The following is a 21,699-nucleotide window of genomic DNA, read 5'->3' on the forward strand; positions in this document are numbered from 1 at the left end:
TTAACCAATTCAAATATGTATAGTTCAATTTCAGATGTACAGTGAGTATAATTGCTTCTATTAAAAAGTGACTGGTAGGGAGTTAGGTAACTAAATATTTTCAACTTCATCAATTTTAATAATGACATTCAAAATTCAACCTAATCTGATTGCTCAGAAACTTATTGCTTAGTGTATACACAAAAGGATCAGTTATTTTGCTCAAGGTTTAAATATTTTAGTATGACAATGGCATTTAGTATGACATTTTAGAACTAAAATGATCAAAGACAGCAAAATTCTAATGGATATTTATTAAATAACTATTACTTGCTCTGCTTGGCTACATTTTTAGAAAAATCTTGTACTGAAAGATCAACACAGCATATTTGCTGCAAGCAGATGACAGCTTTTATAGATTAAAACATCAAGGAAAAGAGAATAGAATATGACTTACATTATTTAAGTATGTGTCTGTGTGCTTTGTGGAACCTTTTAATTAATGACAATTAATTTTTTTATTTTTTATTTTTTGTGTAATAAAGTTTTATTAAAGTATAAAGGAGATAGAGAAAGCTTCTGACATAGGCATCAGAAGGGGGCAGAAAAGAGTACCCGCTTGCTAGTGTTAGTAGTGGAGTTATATACTCTAAGATAACAGGATTAGCCAGAAGGTTTTAATTAATAACAATTTAAATTCAAACTTTTATCTACTTATTTAGAGTAAAATTTAAAATGTATAAATTAGCAGAGAACGAAATTGATCATTTCACTAAATACCTTAAAATTACTTAAATAAACCAGAATTTAAGGAAAAGATTTTACTTTTGTATATTAAGTAGGTAAGCTATGATTGGTTGTTATTTTTTTAAGTCATTTTTTTTTTTTAATTTATTTTTGGCTCTGCTGGGTCTTTGTTGCTGTGCAGGCTTTTCTTTAGTTGTGGACAGTGGGGGCTACCCCTCCAGTTGAGGTACGCAGGCTTCTCATTGTGGTGGCTTCTCTGGCTGTGGAGCACTAGGCTCTAGAGTGCGTGGGCTTCAGCAGTTGTGGCTATCAGACTGCAGAGCACAGGCTCAGCAGTTGTAATGCATGGGCTTAGCTGCTCTGAGGCATGTGGGATCCTTCCGGATCAGAGATCTAACCTGTGTCTCCTGCACTGGCAGTCACATTCTTTACCACTGAGCCACCAGGGAAGCCCTGATTATTATGACTTTTAAGTTACAGTTTAAAATGTACTAAAAATCAAATATATGTGTCAAGTCACCAAACAAAATGTCTTTACTAGATAATACTGAATTCCAAGCTTAAGTATTAACTTTTAATTTCTGCCACCAGCAGGAAGCCTAAATAGTCCTTTTATATGTAACAAATATTATATCTTAAAATTCACATTATTATATACTTTGTTGTTTTTGTTTAGTCCCCAAGTCGTGCCTGTCTCTTCTGAGAGCCCGTTGACTGTAGCCCGGCAGGCTCCTCTGTCCGTGGGATTTCCCAGGCAAGGAGACTGGAGTGGGTTGCCATATCCCTCTCCAGGGGTTTTTCCCTACCCAGGGATTGAACCCGCATCTCCTGCATTGGCAGGAAGATTCTTTACCACTGAACCACTTGGGAAACATCATGTACTTAAAGATAAACAAAATAAACTCAAAACAGTTTTAATGGACAATTTTTCTTACCTTTCAAAAGCAGGCCATGAGGTCTCTTCGCTTAGTTCAGAGCCATCACTGCTACCTAAAATCAAAAGTTATCTTATTTTTTAAACATCATAATTATAGTTTAGATTTTACTTTTTAAAAATAAATACTCTAGCTGTGCTTATTCACATTATTTGTGGGTGAACATCCACTTATCAGTTCTTCATTCTAATATCATTGTGCTTCATTTATTTTGCAATATATTAGAACAGAGTTGACAAATCAACACAAAGAAACAAGACAGCATAAAACATTTTTATATGTATACTTATGGTTTAAACTTATTACATTAGTAAACACTTTTTCTACCACCAGAGAATAAGTACATATAAGTACACATATAAGTACATATAAATACATATAAGTACACAATTTTTCCTTATTAGGTTTGTCATAATTTAAGACCAATATAATTACAAATTTCTTAGAGGTTCATGGTATACTTCCTTTCACATTTTTTTTTTTAAACCCATTACTATCCTAAGGATAAAAAACTCAATGAAATTCAACTTTTGTCTTTAGAGGCAAGGCAGAAGAGGATGGAATCCTTAAGGAAAAAAAAAAGGTACCATAACATTGTAAAAACTTTCTCTTAGAGACCCAGAATATCAGTTAAAATTGAAAGTTTTAAATTAGCTTAATTGGAGGGGAAAGAACTTGGAGAGTCCAAAACAGCTTAGGTTGATTTAAAATTTATTTTAAAGATAATTAATCAATAATTAATTTGTCCTTTGTGTATCACACTGAGTCATCTATCAGACTTTCACAACCAGGGTTCTTTGAGAGGCTCAAACTCGAATACTATATTATTATGTGTGATGGATTTAACACCTCTTCCATGCATGTAGAATGGTACAAGTTATGTCCCATCCTTGGAAGTACTAACAGTCACTGAAATAATTTTCTGGTTGTGTGGCTCAGGTAAGAAACTGGAGGTAATCTGCTGTTGGTAGTGGAGGCTTGTATGTTATTTTTGACGTGTAGAATATTACGTGATAAAGACTGATAATTTAAGCATAATTAGTATGACTTATTTGTAGAAAACAAAAGTTTCTTCCAGAAGCATGGACCTCAAGTAGATACGCCTCCTTCAGCTGGGCAAGACTATTCTGGGTTATCCAGGACATATATGCCATGTTAGAAAATGTTAAGAGGCCACAGTCCCAAGCACTGGTTAATTTCTCCAGGGTACTTTCTCAGAGCTTCCAAGGCATAAATTAATATTGTATGTAAAAGTTACAGCTAAAGAAAAAATCTTTTTGTTATTATGAATTGCGTGTGTATATTAATAACTACCAGCTATGGTTATAAACTTTCTTTGCAGAATGTTAAAGTTTTAAAGGAAACACCCTGGAAAGTAATGCCTATGTCTAATGTTCTTAATTTATAAACAAGGATATAACAATCCTTACTGTTTACCTACTTAGCCTTGGAATAATTAAACAATAAATACAAATGCAAAAATTGAATTAGCCCCTTCTTGTTCTAAAAGACAGTTCTCTAAAATAAGACATTAACTGTAATGGAATGAAATAATTAGATAACTATCTTGTGGTAACCAAAAGAACATCTATGGAAAGTAAAAGTCACAAATAGAGAATAATCATCATTATAATACTTATGATAAGTATTACAGAAAAGGCAAATACTTTATACTAAATTGAGAGCTATAATTTTTAAAATTACTTTTTTTCTTTTTTGCTTAAAGTAACATGCTAGATTCCAGAACTGTAACACATTTTTAACTAGAAAAAGCTTCTTCCTCTCTCTTTTGCAAAATTATTCTGTGTACTATTTTTCAGATTGAGGTTAATATTTGCATACAACCAATTTGCATACAGTATTAATGAAGAGATATTTCAGGTGACCAACTTGTCTTCTGTTTTGTAAATTTTGTCATCATTTGCATTTATAAAAAGGGAAATACTGGAATAAAATTGCTGAATGGAGCTTTCCAGCTCCAAAGCAATTTCAGGGTTTGAAACTCTCAAGGATTAAAAGAAGTCAATATGTTCAAGAAAATGAACTACTACATTTCTTTCTACTGATTGTTCATCAATATTGAGATGATCATATTAATAGTAATAGACTAAGCCCTTGAGCAACCTTAGCAGTTAATCAGAGAAGATATTTTCCTCATTTATTTCTTTTTAAAAATAAAAATAGCATCGTATAGAGATTTCCTAACTATCCAAAGAAATTATGCTCAGCTAGAAGGTTCAGAAAATAAATAACAGTTTAGGAAGTAAAAACAAACAAATTCTTCTTAATTTCATGTCCTTTTCCAGTCCTGGTTTTCTTTATAGTAGCTATCTATTTTCTTACCTCTCATTCTCCAATCTACTCCAGCCAGAGCTTTGCCCACAGTATTCTATAAATCAAATCTAGTCAAGGTCACCAAGTGACTTTTATCTTGCCAAATTCAGTGATCAACTCCCGTTCTCATCTTATTTTCTCTTTTGTGCACTTGATATGGACACATTCAACACATTCTTCCCGTCAGAGATCCTTCCTCTACTGGGCTTTTGTGATACCACACTGTTTTTCTCCCTACTTCAGTGGTCCCTCATTTGTAGTTTCGTTTGATGGCTGACCATTTAAAAAAAATGACACCTCTAAATGCTAGCATGTCTACTCTTATTTATTTATATCCTCTCCCTCAGTGACCTTATCTGATCTCATGGCTTGAAATAATACTACAAATAGGCTAATTCTTATACCTGCATCTACAGATGTGACTTTACCTCCTTAAGCTTCAGATTCATACATTCGATTACCTACCTGACAACTCAATATGGTCCAAACACGTCCAAAATGGAATTCTTAATTCCCCAAACCTAGTCACCCTTTACAAATACCTCAACACCTACAAATGGCTGCTCTTCTAATGTTCTCTGCCTAGGTAACAGCACCACCATCTAACTAGCTGCTTAATCTAAAAAAAAACTGGGAATCATAACTCATCTGCCCCTTTCCTCATTCCTACATTCCAACTACATGCAGTAACCAATTCAACCAGCGCCTGTTCTCTTCCCCACCATTCCTCGAATGCCTCCCCTTTTGAAGTCAAAAACATCAAGCACTTTTCAAACCATCATGAATTATTAATTTTAGCAGCTACTAGTAATATGATCTTATAGCCACACTTTGCTACTTAGCTTTTATCAATTATTTTTTCTACTTGTAGTAAGGTTAATCATGCTTTTCCAGCTGAGTTTTGTTAGAAGTCTTATTTTACATAAGTTGGAACCCTCTCAGAGAATTATTTCTCACCTATTGATATTCCACTAGAAAGAGTAGAGCTTTCAGCTTGGCCTCGAGATGGTGCATGGGGCTCCATGACGCTATCATCTAATAGATGTCTTGGCCCTGCATTTGGGAACGTTGCACTCTTAAACTCTGCTGTGTTCATTTTATGAATGAAACTGGAAACAAAGAGAAATATTTTTCATATCTTTCATTACTGTTACTAATTCAGGATATAAAAGATACTCTTACATAAAGATTCAGGATATAAAAGATGCACCTGCTATCCTGAACTTACTTCTGAACTCTCATACTAATGAACACCCAGATTTTACCATGAAAGCCTCAAGCTAACAGTTTAGGGAAAATTTTTTTAGAAAACCAGGCCATATCTACCTATGTAACAGAAAATACTTTATCTTGATGCTTGGGTTCATTAAAAATTATTTTCACATTCACTTTTGGAAAATGTCTATTAAATTTTCACAAAAATCATGGCAAAGGTGAACCTTGGGGTCCATTTTGAGGAAACAATCTTGTAAAGCTAAACAAAAAGACAGTTTCCCTTTCTTTGTATTTTGTTATAAAAAGAACAGTTTTTATATGCTTTATTTATGGTGACTTGTTTTGGTTAAGATAAGCAATGCCTCATGATATAAGTTATAATTTAAAATGGAAATAGTGTTTGCTTTCCTGATTTTATTTATGATGATGACCTGTAATGTTTATTTTTATCCCCCAAAATGTGAAAGCACTACTGGAAAAAGCTCATTTGCAAATTAAGGTAAGGTAAGGTAATTATATCCAAATAAATGCCTTTATGCAAACAAGATATTTTACTAAATCAGAAAAAGACTACTGTTACATAAATAAAACTATGCAAGGACACTATTTTCTGTCCAACTAGTAAAATAAGTAGAAAACAAATCCATCTAAATACATAAAAATTTGAAAGATAAAATTAAAAGTGCTTACTTGTAACCCAAGCTATGGCACTTCCTATGTCCATGTTGAATCAGGTTCCGAGGGGATGGCGGTGTCTGTGGTAGCAAGGCTCCTTCAGCTGCCACGCTTTTTCTTCCACTTTGTGGAGATGCTCCTACTTCAGGACCTTAAGGGTTAAATTAAAAAAGAGAAACAGAGACACAAAGAGAAAGAGAGAGCCAGAAATTGTTAAATGGTTTAGAAAGATTGCTTTATTTGTAATCCTTTGATATGAAATAAAAATTGTGGTTTAAGGTAATATTAATTCTATTTAATTGACCAAACATAAGAAATATTTAGTTTCTGAGTCGTAAAACACAAAACCTCAAAACAAACAACATCTATTAATTTCTATCTATTTTAGTTGCCCTAAGTAGCCAGTATAAATATTTTCCCTATTTATAGAGGAAGCAGTGTAATTAGAAGAGATGGCGTAAGGGTCTCATATCACACATGAAACCTGAACTAAACCCTCAGATCTTCTGAATCCTAGTTCAGTGCTCATTTAATTTTACACATTACTTCTTCACTCTTAGTTTCAGCTTCTTCATAGATACAGAATGTGTAGAGTAGGTCAAGGATTCAAGTTACAATTTAAATCTATATTGACTGCTCAAGTTTCTGGAAATTAAAAAAATGGAACTTGAAAGTACACCGATTTTGCAAAATAACACTTTAAAAAATTTTTATTGGTGTACAGTTGCTTTATAAAGAAAATATCACCTTAAGAATGAAAAGACAAGCAAATTTAAATAGATATACCCTGAAATGATTTCCTCTGCTTGGAACATTCTCCCCCGTAGATACTGCCATGGTTTTGTTCCCTCATTTCCTTCATACCTTATTAGATGGGTCTCCAAATATTTTTAGGATATACAGTAATACAAAGCTTAGTGTCAAGGTCTGTATTTGGAATATTAAACAAGGTATTGTCTATGATTTCTTTAAAAAATTCTCTTCAATTTTATATTTTTAGATTATTTATATACATATAAATCCAAATTTAATGCAACAGATAAATTAAGAGACTAAGACTATTCTTTTCAGTATTTGGTCCAGCATTAGAGTGAAATTAAAAAAAAATTAAGCCACTAAAATTGACTCCTGTAATTATTCAAATTAGTAAATTTTTCACTTAGACCACAGAAATTTCTAATATAATTAACCCCACTGCCTCATACAGTGTAGCTTAATGAAAAAAGAGTTGATAATTAATAAACACTTACTTATTATTTTCTGTTGGCTATATCTATTACTCTTGATTACCTGGCATATTTATTTGCATATTACTGACAAACTACATGTGACAACTTTTTAATGAAAAAACGGAAAAACCAAACAGAAAAAGATATATTTTAATACCAAAAATAAAACTGTGCAGGCAAAATAAAACGTGCTAAGCATTGACTCACTTTGGAGTATATCCCTTCTTTCTTATTAGGTTATCTGGTTTATTACTCAGTAATAAGAGAAAGCTGCACTAACCTACTAAATCCTCCCTGGAAGCAGCAGAACGTGGTGTGCTTGCCCCTGGCTCTATCTTTAATGAAAGCCTGAATGTCAAAAAGGAAAAAAGCACACAAAATGATTAATACTCGACAAAATAACATTAAAATCATCTATTTTTCTACCAAAAGTCTAAAAACATTTTTTATAAAATAACCTCAACTATGTATATTTCTTCAGGGGTGATCTTAATTAAGTCCCCTTTCTCTTTCATACAAAGCTGATCTTACAGTGATTCCAGGAAATATTAGAGAGGGAAAAACATCAAAACCTCATATTCAAAAACAGAGATAGCGCTCCCAAGAACAATACTGCCAAACAATTCAACACATTTAAAGCTATTTGGTGAATGACTAAAAGGTGATTTAACCTGAGGTTATATTGATACAAGGCAGTAAGTTCAGTAACTGTCCCACATTTCATTAAATTATGCAAATTCTTTCTAGAATCCTTATTGGATGCGCTAATGGTCTCTGTAGCACTGAAAATTAAAAAAAAAACAAAACACCTTATTTAAAATTAACCATCCAAAAAACCAACCAACTAAAATTATCAAAAGAAAGATCTATCTATACAAATAAAAAGGCTGTTTACAAAATCCCTGATAAATCCCTTTTCTAAGTCAGAGTTTATTAGTTGGAAATTAAGGTGGTTCAGTGGTAAAGAATCTGCCTGCCAATGCAGGAGACAAAACAGACCTGGGTTCAATCCCAGGATCAGGAAGATCCTTTGGAGAAGGAAATGGCAACCCACTCCAGTCTTCTTGCCTGGAAAATTCCATGGACAGAAGCCTGGCAGGCTACAGTCTATGGGGTCGCAAAGAGTCAGAGACGACTGAGCACGCGAGCACGCACGCACGCACGCACGCACGCACGCACGCACACACACACACACGTTCCATTTAGGAAAATGTATCAATTTTGAGTTCTGCAGCAAAAAGAGGTTATAATTCCTATCAGTGGAAACGGTTTCAGGAAATAGGATACTAAAGCAGTTGTAGAAAATATTTTGGTGTAGTCCAGGAAATACACTTTGGTATTATTATTAAGCATTTGTCTGGAAGTAAATGAAGACTTTTCATTTTTCAGCATCCTACCAACTGGAATTTTTTATGAAACTGCACAATACAAATGATATTATAATGATAAATCTATTATAGGTGCTTAACTTTTTTATCAATTTGTTTGATATCCTAAAAAAGAAATCATATATAATTGTACTATAATTACTTAACCATGTAAAGTACATGTATTGAACAGATGTATGATTAACCAGAACTCTCTGCTCTTTTTCTTATTACAGGGTAGCTGACTTTAATTATGTGAGCTTCAGACTATCCTATATTCCTTTGCTGAACACCTGTTTTGTGTCAGGCACTGTTCTCTCAGCACTGGAATATAATGGAGACTAAAGCAGACAGGGTGTCTCTCCCCTTCGGAAGCGCACAGTCTAGAAGGTGGAAGACAAAGAAGTAAACAAAGTTTCCTAACACAGAACCAAAATAGAAAGGAACAGAAAGGAGGCTATGGGAGAATCACATTGCTATTAATAATGGCTGATAACCAACAGCAATATAAAAAGTGGAAGCATCTTAAACTGCACAGGATTGTCAGTGTCAGTTGCCTATATCACCATCAAAACACTATATATAACAGTGATGCTGAAGCACGGAAATCGAAACTGTAATCAGAAATCTTCCAGCAAACAAAAGCCCAGGACCAGACGGCTTCACAGTGGAATTCTACCAAAAATTTAGAGAAGAGCTAACACCTACCCTACTCAAACTCTTCCAGAAAATTGCAGAAGATGGTAAACTTCCAAACTCATTCTATGAGGCCACCATCACCCTAATTCCAAAACCAGACAAAGATGCCACAAAAAAAGAAAACTACAGGCCAATATCACTGATGAACATAGATGCAAAAATCCTTAATAAAATTCTAGCAAACAGAATCCAACATCATATTAAAAAGATCATATATCATGACCAAGTGGGCTTTTTCCCAGGAATGCAAGGTTTCTTTAACATCTGCAAATCAATCAATGTAATACACCACATTAACAAATTGAAAGATAAAAACCACATGATTATCTCAATAGATGCAGAAAAAGCCTTTGACAAAATTCAACATCCATTTATGATAAAAACCCTCCAGAAAGCAGGAATAGAAGGAACATACCTCAACATAATAAAAGCTATATGTGACAAACCCACAGCAAACATTATCCTCAATGGTGAAAAATTGAACGCATTTCCCCTAAAGTCAGGAACAAGGCAAGGATGCCCACTTTCACCACTACTATTCAACATAGTTTTGGAAGTTTTGGCCACAGCAATCAGAGCGGAAAAAGAAATAAAAGGAATACAGATAGGAAAAGAAGAAGTAAAACTCTCACTGTTTGCAGATGACATGATCCTCTACATAGAAAACCCTAAAGATTCTACCAGAAAATTACTAGAGCTAATCAATGAATATAGTAAAGTTGTAGGATATAAAATTAATACACAGAAATCCCTTGCATTCCTATACTCCAATAATGAGAAAACAGAAAGAGAAATTAAGGAAACAATACCATTCACCATTGCAACAAAAAGAATAAAATACTTAGGAATATATCTACCTAAAGAAACAAAAGACTTATATACAGAAAACTATAAAACACTGATGAAAGAAATCAAAGAGGACACAAACAGATGGAGAAATATACCGTGTTCATGGATTGGAAGAATTAATATAGTGAAAATGAGTATACTACCCAAAGCAATCTATAGATTCAATGCAATCCCTATCAAGCTACCAATGGTATTTTTCATAGAACTAGAACAAATCATTTCACAATTTGTATGGCAATATAAGAAACCTCGAATAGCCAAAGCAATCTTGAGAAAGAAGAATGGAACTGGAGGAATCAACCTGCCTGACCTCAGGCTCTACTACAAAGCCACAGTCATCAAGACAGTATGGTACTGGCACAAAGATAGAAATATAGATCAATGGAACAAAATAGAAAGCCCAGAGATAAACCCATGCACCTATGGACACCTTATCTTCGACAAAGGAGGCAAGAATATACAATGGAGAAAAGACAATCTCTTTAACAAGTGGTGCTGGGAAAACTGGTCAACCACTTGTAAAAGAATGAACTAGAACACTTCCTAACACCATACACAAAAATAAACTCAAAATGGATTAAAGATCTAAACGTAAGACCAGAAACTATAAAACTCCTAGAGGAAAACATAGGCAAAACACTCTCCAGCATAAACCACAGCAGGATCCTCTATGATCCACCTCCCAGAATATTGGAAATAAAAGCAAAAATAAACAAATGGGACCTAATTAAAATTAAAAGCTTTTGCACAACAGAGGAAATTATAAGCAAGGTGAAAAGACAGCCTTCAGAATGGGAGAAAATAATAGCAAACAAAGCAACAGACAAACAATTGATCTCAAAAATATATAAGCAACTCCTGCAGCTGAATTCCAGAAAAATAAACAATCCAATCAAAAAATGGGCCAAAGAACTAAACAGACATTTCTCCAAAGAAGACATACAGATGGCTAATAAACACATGAAAAGATGCTCAACATCACTCATTATTAGAGAAATGCAAATCAAAACCACAATGAGGTACCATTTCACACCAGTCAGAATGGCTGCTATCCAAAAGTCTACAAGCAATAAATGCTGGAGAGGGTGTGGAGAAAAGGGAACCCTCTTACACTGTTGGTGGGAATGCAAACTAGTACAGCCACTATGGAGAACAGTGTGGAGATTCCTTAAAAAACTGGGAATAGAACTACCATATGACCCAGCAATCCCACTGCTGGGCATACACACCGAGGAAACCAGAATTGAAAGAGACGCGTGTACCCCAATGTTCATCGCAGCACTGTTTACAATAGCCAGGACATGGAAGCAACCTAGATGTCCATCAGCAGACGAATGGATAAGGAAGCTGTGGTACATATACACAATGGAATATTACTCAGCCATTAAAAAAAAATACATTTGAATCGGTTCTATTGAGATGGATGAAACTGGAGCCCATTATACAGAGTGAAGTAAGCCAGAAAGAAAAACACCAATACAGTATACCAATGCATATATATGGAATTTGAAAGATGGTAACGATAACCCTATATGCAAGACAGAATAAGAGACACAGATGCATAGAACAGTCTTATGGACTCTGAGGGAGAAGGTGAGGGTGAGACGTTCTGGGACAATAGCATTGAAACATGTATATTATCATATGTGAAACAGAACACCATTCCATGTTCGATGAATGAGACAAATGCTCAGGGCTGGGGCAGTGGGATGACCCAGAGGGATGGGATGGGGAGGGAGGTGGGAGGGGGGTTCAGGATGGGGAACACATGTAAACCCATGGCTGATTCATGTCAATGTATGGCAAAAACTACTACAATATTGTAAAGTAATTAGCTCCCAACTAAAATAAATAAATTTATTAAAAAAAAATAGTAACAGTGATGCTGATTCACTGAGGAAAGATATTATGCTGCTGCCGCCGCTAAGTCGCTTCAGTCATGTTCGACTCAGTGCGACCCCAGAGACTGCAGCCCACCAGGCTCCTCTGTCCTTGGGATTCTCCAGGCAAGAATACTGGAGTTGGTTGCCATTTCCTTCTCCAAAAGATATTATGCTCAGTATTAAAATGAAATAACTTTGAAAGATTTTCACCCTGATTAAAACACATGCATGTAACTTGTAATATTGATACTGGCTGCCTATGTAGACGAAGTTGCCAAAAACAGAGGCTTATGGATAAATGAAAAGACATTTTTATTTAAATCTTTCATCATAAAATCCATTTTCCCCAACTTATGACCTTACTAGCTCTTATGTTAAAATGCTCTGATTTTCAGCACATTTAATCGGTAGGTTCATGCAATACAATTGCATCTTTCGGAAAACACTATCTTCTTCAGCTTCCCATAAGATTCTCCAATATCACCAAGTGACTTGTAGTTCCCGAAGCAAACACAGCTTCCCACCCTATTCCACTGATGGTTCCATCCCTGAAACACCTTTCCTAACTCTTCAAGTGGAGCAATTCACCTGCTAAGATGCAGACTAAGGTAAGATGGTCACCTGAAGCTGCTCATGTTTATTTTCTCTTCACTTTTCCCAGTTAAAGCTGAGTTAGGTCTCCCCTCATCTATGTTCCCATAGCATCCTCAGCACATCTCTAGTATAGTACTTTTTGAACTATTCTGTAATTGTTTTGTAATCCCAGCAGCTAGCATTCACCTATAGCAAAAGCTGAATACATATCTGTTTATGAATATAATGGGACTTCCTTGTAGCTCAGATGGTAAAGAATCTGCCTGCAATGCAGGAGACCTGGGTTCGATCCCTCAGTCAGGAAGAGCCCTTGGAGACGGAAATGGCAATCCACTCCAGTATTCTTGCCTGGAGAAGTCCATGGACAGAGGAACCTGATGGGCTACAGACCATTGGGTTGCAAAAGTTGGACACGACTAAGTGACTAACACACAATGAGTGTAATGGGAAGGCTGCTCGAGTTCTAGTTACTCATGAAAACAAAAATCAGTATAACAGCATCCACTTTCCTACCAAAATGAAGCTCTCATGCCAGGATACAGTTAAAACTACTTAACAGCTTAGTTAACTCTATCCTTTCACCGTTAAAATTCACCATACTCTGTATTTATGCAACAATTTCTTAGACTTCACTTCTACTGAAGGGGCTTCCCTGATAGCTCAGTTGGGAAAGAATCCACCTGCAACACAGGAGTTCAGTTCAGTTCAGTCGCTCAATCGTGTCCGACTCTTTGCGACCCCATGAATTGCAGCACGCCAGGCCTCTCTGTCCATCACCAACTCCCGGAGTCTACCCAAACCCATGTCCATCGAGTTGGTGATGCCATCCAACCATCTCATCCTCTGTCGTCCCCTTCTCCTGCCCCCAATCCTACCCAGCATTAGGGTCTTTTCCAATGAGTCAAATCTTCGCATGAGGTGGCCAAAGTATTGGAGTTTCAGCTTCAACATCAGTCCTTCCAATGAACACCCAGGATTGATCTCTTTTGGGATGGATTGATTGGATCTCCTTGCAGTCCAAGGGACTCTCAAGAGTCTTCTCCAACACCACAGTTCAAAAGCATCAATTCTGCGGCGCTCAGCTTTCTTCACCGTCCAACTCTCACATCCATACATGACCACTGGAAAAACCATAGCCTTGACTAGATGGACTTTTGTTGGCAAAGTAATGTCTTTGCTTTTAAATATGGTATCTAGGTTGGCCATAACCTTCCTTCCAAGGAGTAAGCGTCTTTTAATTTCATGGCTGCAATCACCATCAGCAGTGATTCTGGAGCCCAAAAAATAAAGTCTCACACTGTTTCCACTGTTTCCCCATCTATTTCCCATGAAGTGATGGGACCAGATGCCATGATCTTAGTTTTCTGAACGTTGAGCTTTAAGACAACTTTTTCACTCTCCTCTTTCACCTTCATCAAGAGGCTCTTTAGTTCTTCTTCACTTTCTGCCATAAGGGTGGTGTCATCCGCATATCTGAGGTTATTGATATTTCTCCCGGCAATCTTGATTCCAGCTTGTGTTTCTTCCAGCCCAGCGTTTCTCATGATGTACTCTGCATGTAAGTTAAATAAGCAGGGTGACAATATACAGCCTTGACGTACTCCTTTTCCTATCTGGAACCCCCGGTTCAATTCCTGGGTCAAGAAGATCCGCTGGAGAAGGGATAGGTTACCCACTCCAATATGCTTTGGCTTCTCTGGAGGCTCAGCTGGTAAAGAATCCAATTGCAATGCAGAAGACCTGGGTTCGATCCCTGGGTTGGGAAGATTCCCCTGGAGAAGGGAACAGCTACCTACTTCAGTATTCTGGCCTGGAGAATTCCATGGATTGTATAGTCCATGGGGTCACAAAGAGTCTGACACGACTGAGCGACTTTCACTTTCTACTGAAGAGTTAAACTTTAACTTTTAAAAAATTCATTAAGTTTCTTGAGACAGACACAGAAATTTTAATAATGACTTACTCATGTTTTGAGTTTTAAGATAATCTTCTGTACCCAACTGGAAAAAATATGAGTGTTTTATGCTATGTCAGCAGAGAGATGAAAGAAATAAGTGATAAATATGACACAGACCATCACACTCAAGAAACTTACAATCTAGGGCATCAGATCTGTGAAACACTGCCAAGATTATTAAAAAGCTGATACACTGACCTCATACATTTTCAAATGAATTACCCTGTAAAAACTTTCTGTAAAACAAAAATTGATACAGAAAGATAAAGTGGTAATGATACAGTATGGTGGAGAAGATGGCAATAAAGGTGTCTTCAAATATAAATAAAGCTTTATATATATTTTAAGTATATGTACAGAGCTTCTTCATATATTTGATATTTGAAGAAAAGTTATTTCCAGTTATTTTCTGGAATCTCTAGCCTTTTATTATGGGTACCAATTCTGTTCTCCAGAATTCTTTAAAAAATGTTGAAATTTATGGAACAAAGAAGCTGATAATTACTATCACACAGCATAAGAAAATTTTTGTATATAATGCATTAATATTAAATATAACCTTATCTTTCACTTTGATAAAAATTTAAAGTATAACCTTTTACTGGAAAAAATATTTGTGGCAGACACAAAGTTAAATTTGAAAGCTTAGAAACAGCAAAAAAAATTTTTTTTAAATAAATGAAGCTGCAACGAAAATGAAAAGCCTCAAGAGAAATAACATCTTTATCCTTCTATCTTTTGGGAAAAAAAAACAACACAAAAAAACCTGGTAGTCATGATGTAGAGCACACCACTGAAAAATAAATGCGAATGTGTGTGTGCTCAGTCACGTCTGACTCTGTGATTCCATGGACGGTCGCCCACCAGGCTCCTCTGTCTAAGGAAATTTCCAGGCAAGAATACTGGAGTGGGTTGCATTTCCTACTCCAGAAAAATAAAAAAGGTTAATAATGAAACAATCCCTTTTCCATTGGGCAGGACTGAGAATGATTAAGCAAAAAGACATGGATATGAGCTGTTTTTAAGTAAGTTTTGAAAACCTCTAACGAAGGACTTGCTGAAATAAAGGAAAGGACATGTGTGGTATTCCATTAGACAAATAGTAACATGTCTCTAATTCAGAGTCCAGAAGGTTCAGTATTCTCTCAGTACACAAAAACAACTGAAAACAAGTTCAAAATTCTGTTAAAAATTTCATTAAAGAGGAGCAATTTTTCTATTCATGGACTGTTTCATTAATGTTTCAGTCTATTAAAAGATGCATTTCCATAAAGATTCAATGCTTCAATGGAGAGAGAAAGGAAGAAATGTAAAACTAGAACTATCAAACATCAGCTCTCAACAAGTTGAGAAACATACAGTGCTTTTTAATAGAAGAAGAGATGACGTACTTGTATACTGGCTCAGTCACATCAAGTGATTGATTTAAAAAATTCACGTGAGAATGGCATGAAGCATGTAAATTATCATATGTGAAACGAATCGCCAGTCCAGGTTCGACGCATGATACAGGGTGCTCGGGGCTGGTGCACCAGAGGGATGGGATGGGGAGGGAGGTGGGAGGGAGGTTCTGGAAGGGGAACACATGTACACCCATGGTGGATTCATGTCAATGTATGGCAAAGCAAATACAATATTGTAAAGTTAAAAAATAGATAAATAAACTAATTTAAAATAACAAAAAATAAAAAAATAACAAATTCACGTGAATAGGTAACTTTACCACTGTAAATGCTCAACTGTATTAGCATGATAAGATGCAGTATTTAGATGTTTGAATACAGAGATAAAAGGGTGGAGGACAGGACACAGTTATACAAACCACTTCTGAAGATCCAACCTACTTGTAATTATCATCTTCCACAAACTTTTGCAGTTCTTCTATATACTGAACAGAGTTCAGATATTTTTGAACGTGGGGCAACATGGGGATATCTAGGCAAAACATGATAAATAATTATCTGATAAAGTACATCTCAGGCAAAATTTTTAAAGTTAAGCTGAGAAAAATATATTTAATGGTAAATTAAGGCTACATGGCACCAAAATTTAAATTAACTCTAGAAGGACATGACTGAGGTAAATGTTAAATGTTATTTACATTAAATGTTATTTAATGTAAAGCTGAAGGTAATTTAGAAAACTACAGTTGCATGCTGTTTGTATAGATTAAAACAGTCCCACGTATTTGAGAAATTTCATAAAAAAATCAGAGCCATCATTGTAATTTATAGTCAAACCTCATCTAAGTGCAAGATGTAAGGCAGTTTAGGGTTTGTTTTTTTTTTTTTAAAGAAGGTTGGCTCACATTTGTAGTTTTCTTCTCTCCTACTTAGAAATTTCAAATAAGATTGATTTAACATTACAATTTGATGTTATGTTAAAAAAATTGAGAAAAGGATAAAAAAAGAGATTACAGTTAAATAACAACAAATTGTAAACTGTTTTTAAACAGCATTAAAATTACATAGCTGTAAAAACCTCTCTTTGTTTTCTATCAAACTGAAAGCATTTAAACGCTTTAAAACAATAATTTTTTTTTTTCTAATCATTTGGGCTTGCATAAGTTCTTTCTACATATGTGTTTCCATAAAATACATCTTGGACAAAAACTGATTATCTACTCAACACAGAACTCAAGAAAGCTTCTCAACTGTTACTACAACAGTCTCAGCTCACTCTCTAACTGAAAAATAAAAAGAAATATTTATATAATAGATCAGGGATATCAAATGAGATGAAGAGAATAGAAAATAGTTGTGAAGATTACATTAGCAAAGTTGCTACAAAATTGTAGAAGAACAAAAGATAAAACTTAACATTTTAAATATGAAATACTTGAACTCCTTAAAAGCAAGATCTTAAACAGGTTGCTAAACATTGAACAGTGACATAACCATCATTTTCCTTTACATTAGGATGATGTACCCTGCTATGTGGAAAGTGGCCATCAACCTGTGTAAATGAATCAACCTTTATAAATGAATCACAGCATTACTCCCAGAAACTCACCATATTCACAGGACTGCTGTAAATCAGAAATTATTCTAAGGATGTTATTCATCAAGTTTGATCTTTGCTCATTTTCTAGAATGCTGCCAGTTGATGGATATGCTGAATCAATGTATGTTAAATCAGACAGATAGATACCTGAAACAAAATTAAGATAAATGAGTGTTTTCCTACTTGTTTGGATGAGTATAGTTTGTTTATAGCTATATTTCAATATATGCCATATTTAAAATATATTCATTATTAATACTGTGTTAAAACATGTCCACTAAGGCCTAGATTTCTGTGGAGTCCAGGTCAGACATGTAACTTAAAGCTGAAGTTAGAAACTCCAGGACCTACCTACCCATGGGTCTTAATGGAAAGAAGATGAGTTCCTGAACTGGTTCTGCCTCTGTATAAAATAAAGAAAATTATTCTAATTTCCGAACCTTGGTTTTTATGTCTATGCACTTGTACCTATTTTTCAAGTTGTGGTACAGCCTGAAGAAGTTTTCAAGTTAGCCAGCCTAACCACTTCCCTGCCATGGGGCAGTTAACTTAATATTAGTTCTATACATGCTTGCCTCGAGTGGGTAACTATCACACGAGTCTTACTTTGTTCGCCTTTTAAATATTTATTTATTTGGCTGCACTGGGTCTGGGTTGTGGCACACAGGCTCTTCGCTGAGGTGTGTAGACTCCAGAGCTCTTGGGCCCAGCTGTCCCCGTAACGCATGAGATCCCAGCTCCTCAACGAGGGGTCGAACCTGTGCTCTCCTCCCTCTCCACATCGGAAGGTAGTTTCTTAACCGCTGGAGGATGAGAAGTCTCGATTCTTAATTACTTTGAAAACTGTCTCATTCTAGTAGAAACATCTTGTTTTTTTATTAAAGGTTAACAGTTGGATTTTTGAAATAGTTCTACTAACTACACATTGAAGGTAACCTTGCTCTTTTTCTGTACCAACAAAAATAATACATCCTCCCAAATAATTCAGTTGTCCTAGTTCTGGATATTCAAAGTCACATCTACAGAAAATATTTCCTGAGAGTTTACTATGCACGTGTTAAGTGTAAAAGGCAACATTTCCCACTTTCAAATCATTACTCCCCGTTCACGAACTCTCAGAATAAGTGTAACCAAAATGACGTACCTATTGCCTTCCAAATAAGCCCTATGTTTTTTCTCATGCCGGTTCCTCCATCTTAAATGATACCCGAACTCAACTCTGTCCATCTAAATCATTATCTTATATTCAGGTCAGTGTCAACGGTTCTTCAGTTTTCTCACAGATTCCAAGAAAGGAATTTAGAAACTGTCTAGTCCAAACCCCCCTTTTCATAGGCAAACACTCCAAGGTCCATAGATATTAAGGAAGTGCCTAACACCACGTGAATGGTTAGTGACAGAGCTGGATCTCAGAGTATACACTTGTATTCCAAGGCTTTTTTCTTAAATTACACTGTTACAAACTCATACAGTATCTGTATCATTCACTTGATAATTTTTAAGACTTTCAAATCTCTTTATTGAAAATCTTTTGTATTTTATATCTTATCTGCTTAAGATAATAAACTCATTCAGGTGGTTACTCTATCTTACACTTTAAAAAATGAAAATCCTGACCAGTATTTCCAGACAACTGGTGTTTAATACAATGTAAAAAGTTGGCAATGGTAATCCTTTTACTCATTCCAGTATCATTTCTTTTCCATTCAGTAAATCTTAACAGTATTCTTTAAGCCATCTATCATAAATACTTCTTTTTCTTTAGAGACTCTCAACTTTATTTTTTATGACTTCAAATAAATCTGTAGTCTAGCTCCCTTTCTTTCCCTCCTATCTCAGAGGAAGAAGAATCCCCTTCTTTTTCTTATAAATCTAAACTGCGATTTTGAACATAATCTCTACTGCCTCCTTTTAATATATCCACTGCTGCCTCCACTATCACTCACACTCCATGGTTCTTTTCCAAGAGCCAGTGTGCACATTTAAATCTCCTCTATTTAATAAAACATAAGCAAAGCAACCCTTCCTTTAAATCTGATCCCCTCCTCAAGACAGGACTCTTGCCTGCCTTCTTCAACACCTTGAAAGAGAAATACGGACTGGTACAATTAATTTTTTTTTATCCTTCATTCTATTTTTATGTAATATTTGGTACATATAAAAGCTTACTTGTGTCAGGAAAAATTGTGATAGACTTTGCAATAGGCAAAAAGATTACTAGGTATATCCTGTTTCCAGTGCATCCTCTTGGCCTGAGTTACTTTATAAGTTGTTGAAAACTGGTAATAATACAAATTCTTGTCCATAAAAATGCCAATGAATTATTTCCAGTGGGATGTAACTGATTATTGCCCTGTGGATGTTGACCAATTTTGCAACTATCTGTAAATTCATTCCAGCATTCCCAACGGCATGCATATATGTGCAGTACTCTGACTTCTCCCTTGAAGTTGTAAATATCTTCCTGATTCCCTTGTATACTTAATGATTTAAACAAAACCTTTGACATGTATTCATTTTTTATTTGTGTGAGAATCATAACTGTATCTTTTAAAAGTAACAGTTTAACATACAATATTGGTTGTTATCGAATAATATAATAAATACTCATCAACGTAAGAGCTACAGTATCAGTACTATTGCCTCATCTTTATGTTCTTTCCCTGTGTCATCTCTCTGCCTCCTGTCTAGAGGGAACTACCATTTCTAATTTTAAGATTATTCCCCTTGTTCTTTTTGAGGCACATGTCTGTATTCCTGTACATTTTATTTTACTTTTGCTTATTTGTGAGCTTTAAAAAAATCATACTTTTATATGTGTGATTAAATGACAATATTGGTAAAGTTAGAATGGGTACACAATAAGTGATTTGTAAGTGGTTGTTAAGTAAGTTTTTAAAAATAGGATCTGTGATTGCTTTGTCTCACTATTTTGTTTCTAAGACTTATTCATGTTGTTAAGTACACCGTGATTTCTTCAGAGAATAAACTATATGTAACTATATCACAATTTACTTATTCATTTTGTTTGATAAGAGTTTTGAGTTACCTGCCCCCTTCCTCCTTGTGGCTATAGACATTCTTGTACATGTCTCCTGGTGCACATGTATAAGAATTTCTCTTGGAGAGATATATACACATATATACACATCCATGTAGGTATATATAATGTTCAACTTTACAAGACAGTGCCACATTGGTTTTTAAAGCTATATCAACTGATACACCCACTGACAGTATATAGGTTTCTACTGATCCACACGTGCTAACATGTGAAATTCACATCTATCTCACTGCTGAAACTTATTCTGGCAAAGGCATACATAACCTTCTCACCCTGATTCTTTAGACATCTCTCCTGGTCTCCTCTCTACTGCTCAGTCTCTCTGCAGTATTTGTACTACGCCCTCTGCTTCTCAGTCTTTACTGGCTTGAACTTGCCTCGCTTCCATCCTCCCTCCCTTCTTCTATTTCCTCAGGTCCCTTGGGATTGGTTTTCCCCTTGGTTCTGTTATTAATCTTCTCACTCTCAATGTACTTCTGAAGTATCTTATTTCTGAGGCCTCAACCATCACCTGATTGCTGATGACTCTCCAAATTTCTCTACAGAACACAGCTCCTGACTTTCATTTTCAATTTAACATGCCAGACTAACCATAATTTGCCCCTAGACACCTGCCATTCCACTTTCCAAACCTGGTCAGTGATATGAATTACTAATTAGTGAAGAAGAACTAAAGAGCCTCAATGAAAGTGAAAGAGGAGAGTGAAAAAGTTGGCTTAAAACTCAACATTCAAAAACAAAGATCATGGCATCTGGTCCCTTCACTTCATGGCAAATAGATGGGAAAACAATGGAAACAGTGACAGACTTTATTTTCTGGGGCTCCAAAATCACTGCAGATGGGGACTGCAGCCATGAAATTAAAAGATGCTTGCTCCTTTGAAGAAAAGTTATGACCAACCTAGACAGTATATTAAAAAGCAGAGACATTACTTTGTCAACAAAGGTCCGTCTAGTCAGAGCTATGGTTTTTCCAGTAGTCATGTATGGATGTGAGAGTTGGACTATAAAGAAAGCTGAGTGCCGAAGAATTGATGCTTTTGAACTGTGGTGTTGGAGAAGACTCTTGAAGGTCCCTTGGACTGTAAGGAGATCCAACCAGTCCATCCTAAAGGAGATCAGCCTTGAATATTCATTGGAAGGACTGATGCTGAAGCTCCAATACTTTG

The 21,699-nt window shown here is 35.4% G+C and overlaps 1 protein-coding gene across 16 annotated transcripts in view; it reads right to left on the minus strand.

Annotated features, from left to right (window-relative positions):
- Positions 1–21,699, minus strand: part of RALGPS2 (Ral GEF with PH domain and SH3 binding motif 2) — a 163,675-nt gene that overhangs the window by 18,822 nt on the left and 123,154 nt on the right. For 12 of the 16 annotated variants that reach the window (XM_081485981.1, XM_081485979.1, XM_081485977.1 and 9 more), the window contains 6 exons: positions 17,476–17,613; positions 16,308–16,398; positions 7,395–7,462; positions 5,901–6,036; positions 4,953–5,104; positions 1,662–1,716 (listed from right to left, as the gene is read on the minus strand). In XM_081485981.1, coding sequence (XP_081342107.1) covers positions 1,662–1,716; positions 4,953–5,104; positions 5,901–6,036; positions 7,395–7,462; positions 16,308–16,398; positions 17,476–17,613 — 640 coding nt within the window. Of the gene's footprint in view, positions 1–1,661; positions 1,717–4,952; positions 5,105–5,900; positions 6,037–7,390; positions 7,463–16,307; positions 16,399–17,475; positions 17,614–21,699 lie in introns of all 16 variants that reach the window. The other 4 variants (XR_014052422.1, XR_014052423.1, XR_014052424.1 and 1 more) reach the window with 1 other exon arrangement.

This window comes from Giraffa tippelskirchi, chromosome 5 (assembly GCF_054371585.1).
Source record: "Giraffa tippelskirchi isolate mGirTip1 chromosome 5, T2T-mGirTip1v1.2.pri, whole genome shotgun sequence".
NCBI classification, from domain to species: Eukaryota; Metazoa; Chordata; class Mammalia; order Artiodactyla; family Giraffidae; genus Giraffa; species Giraffa tippelskirchi.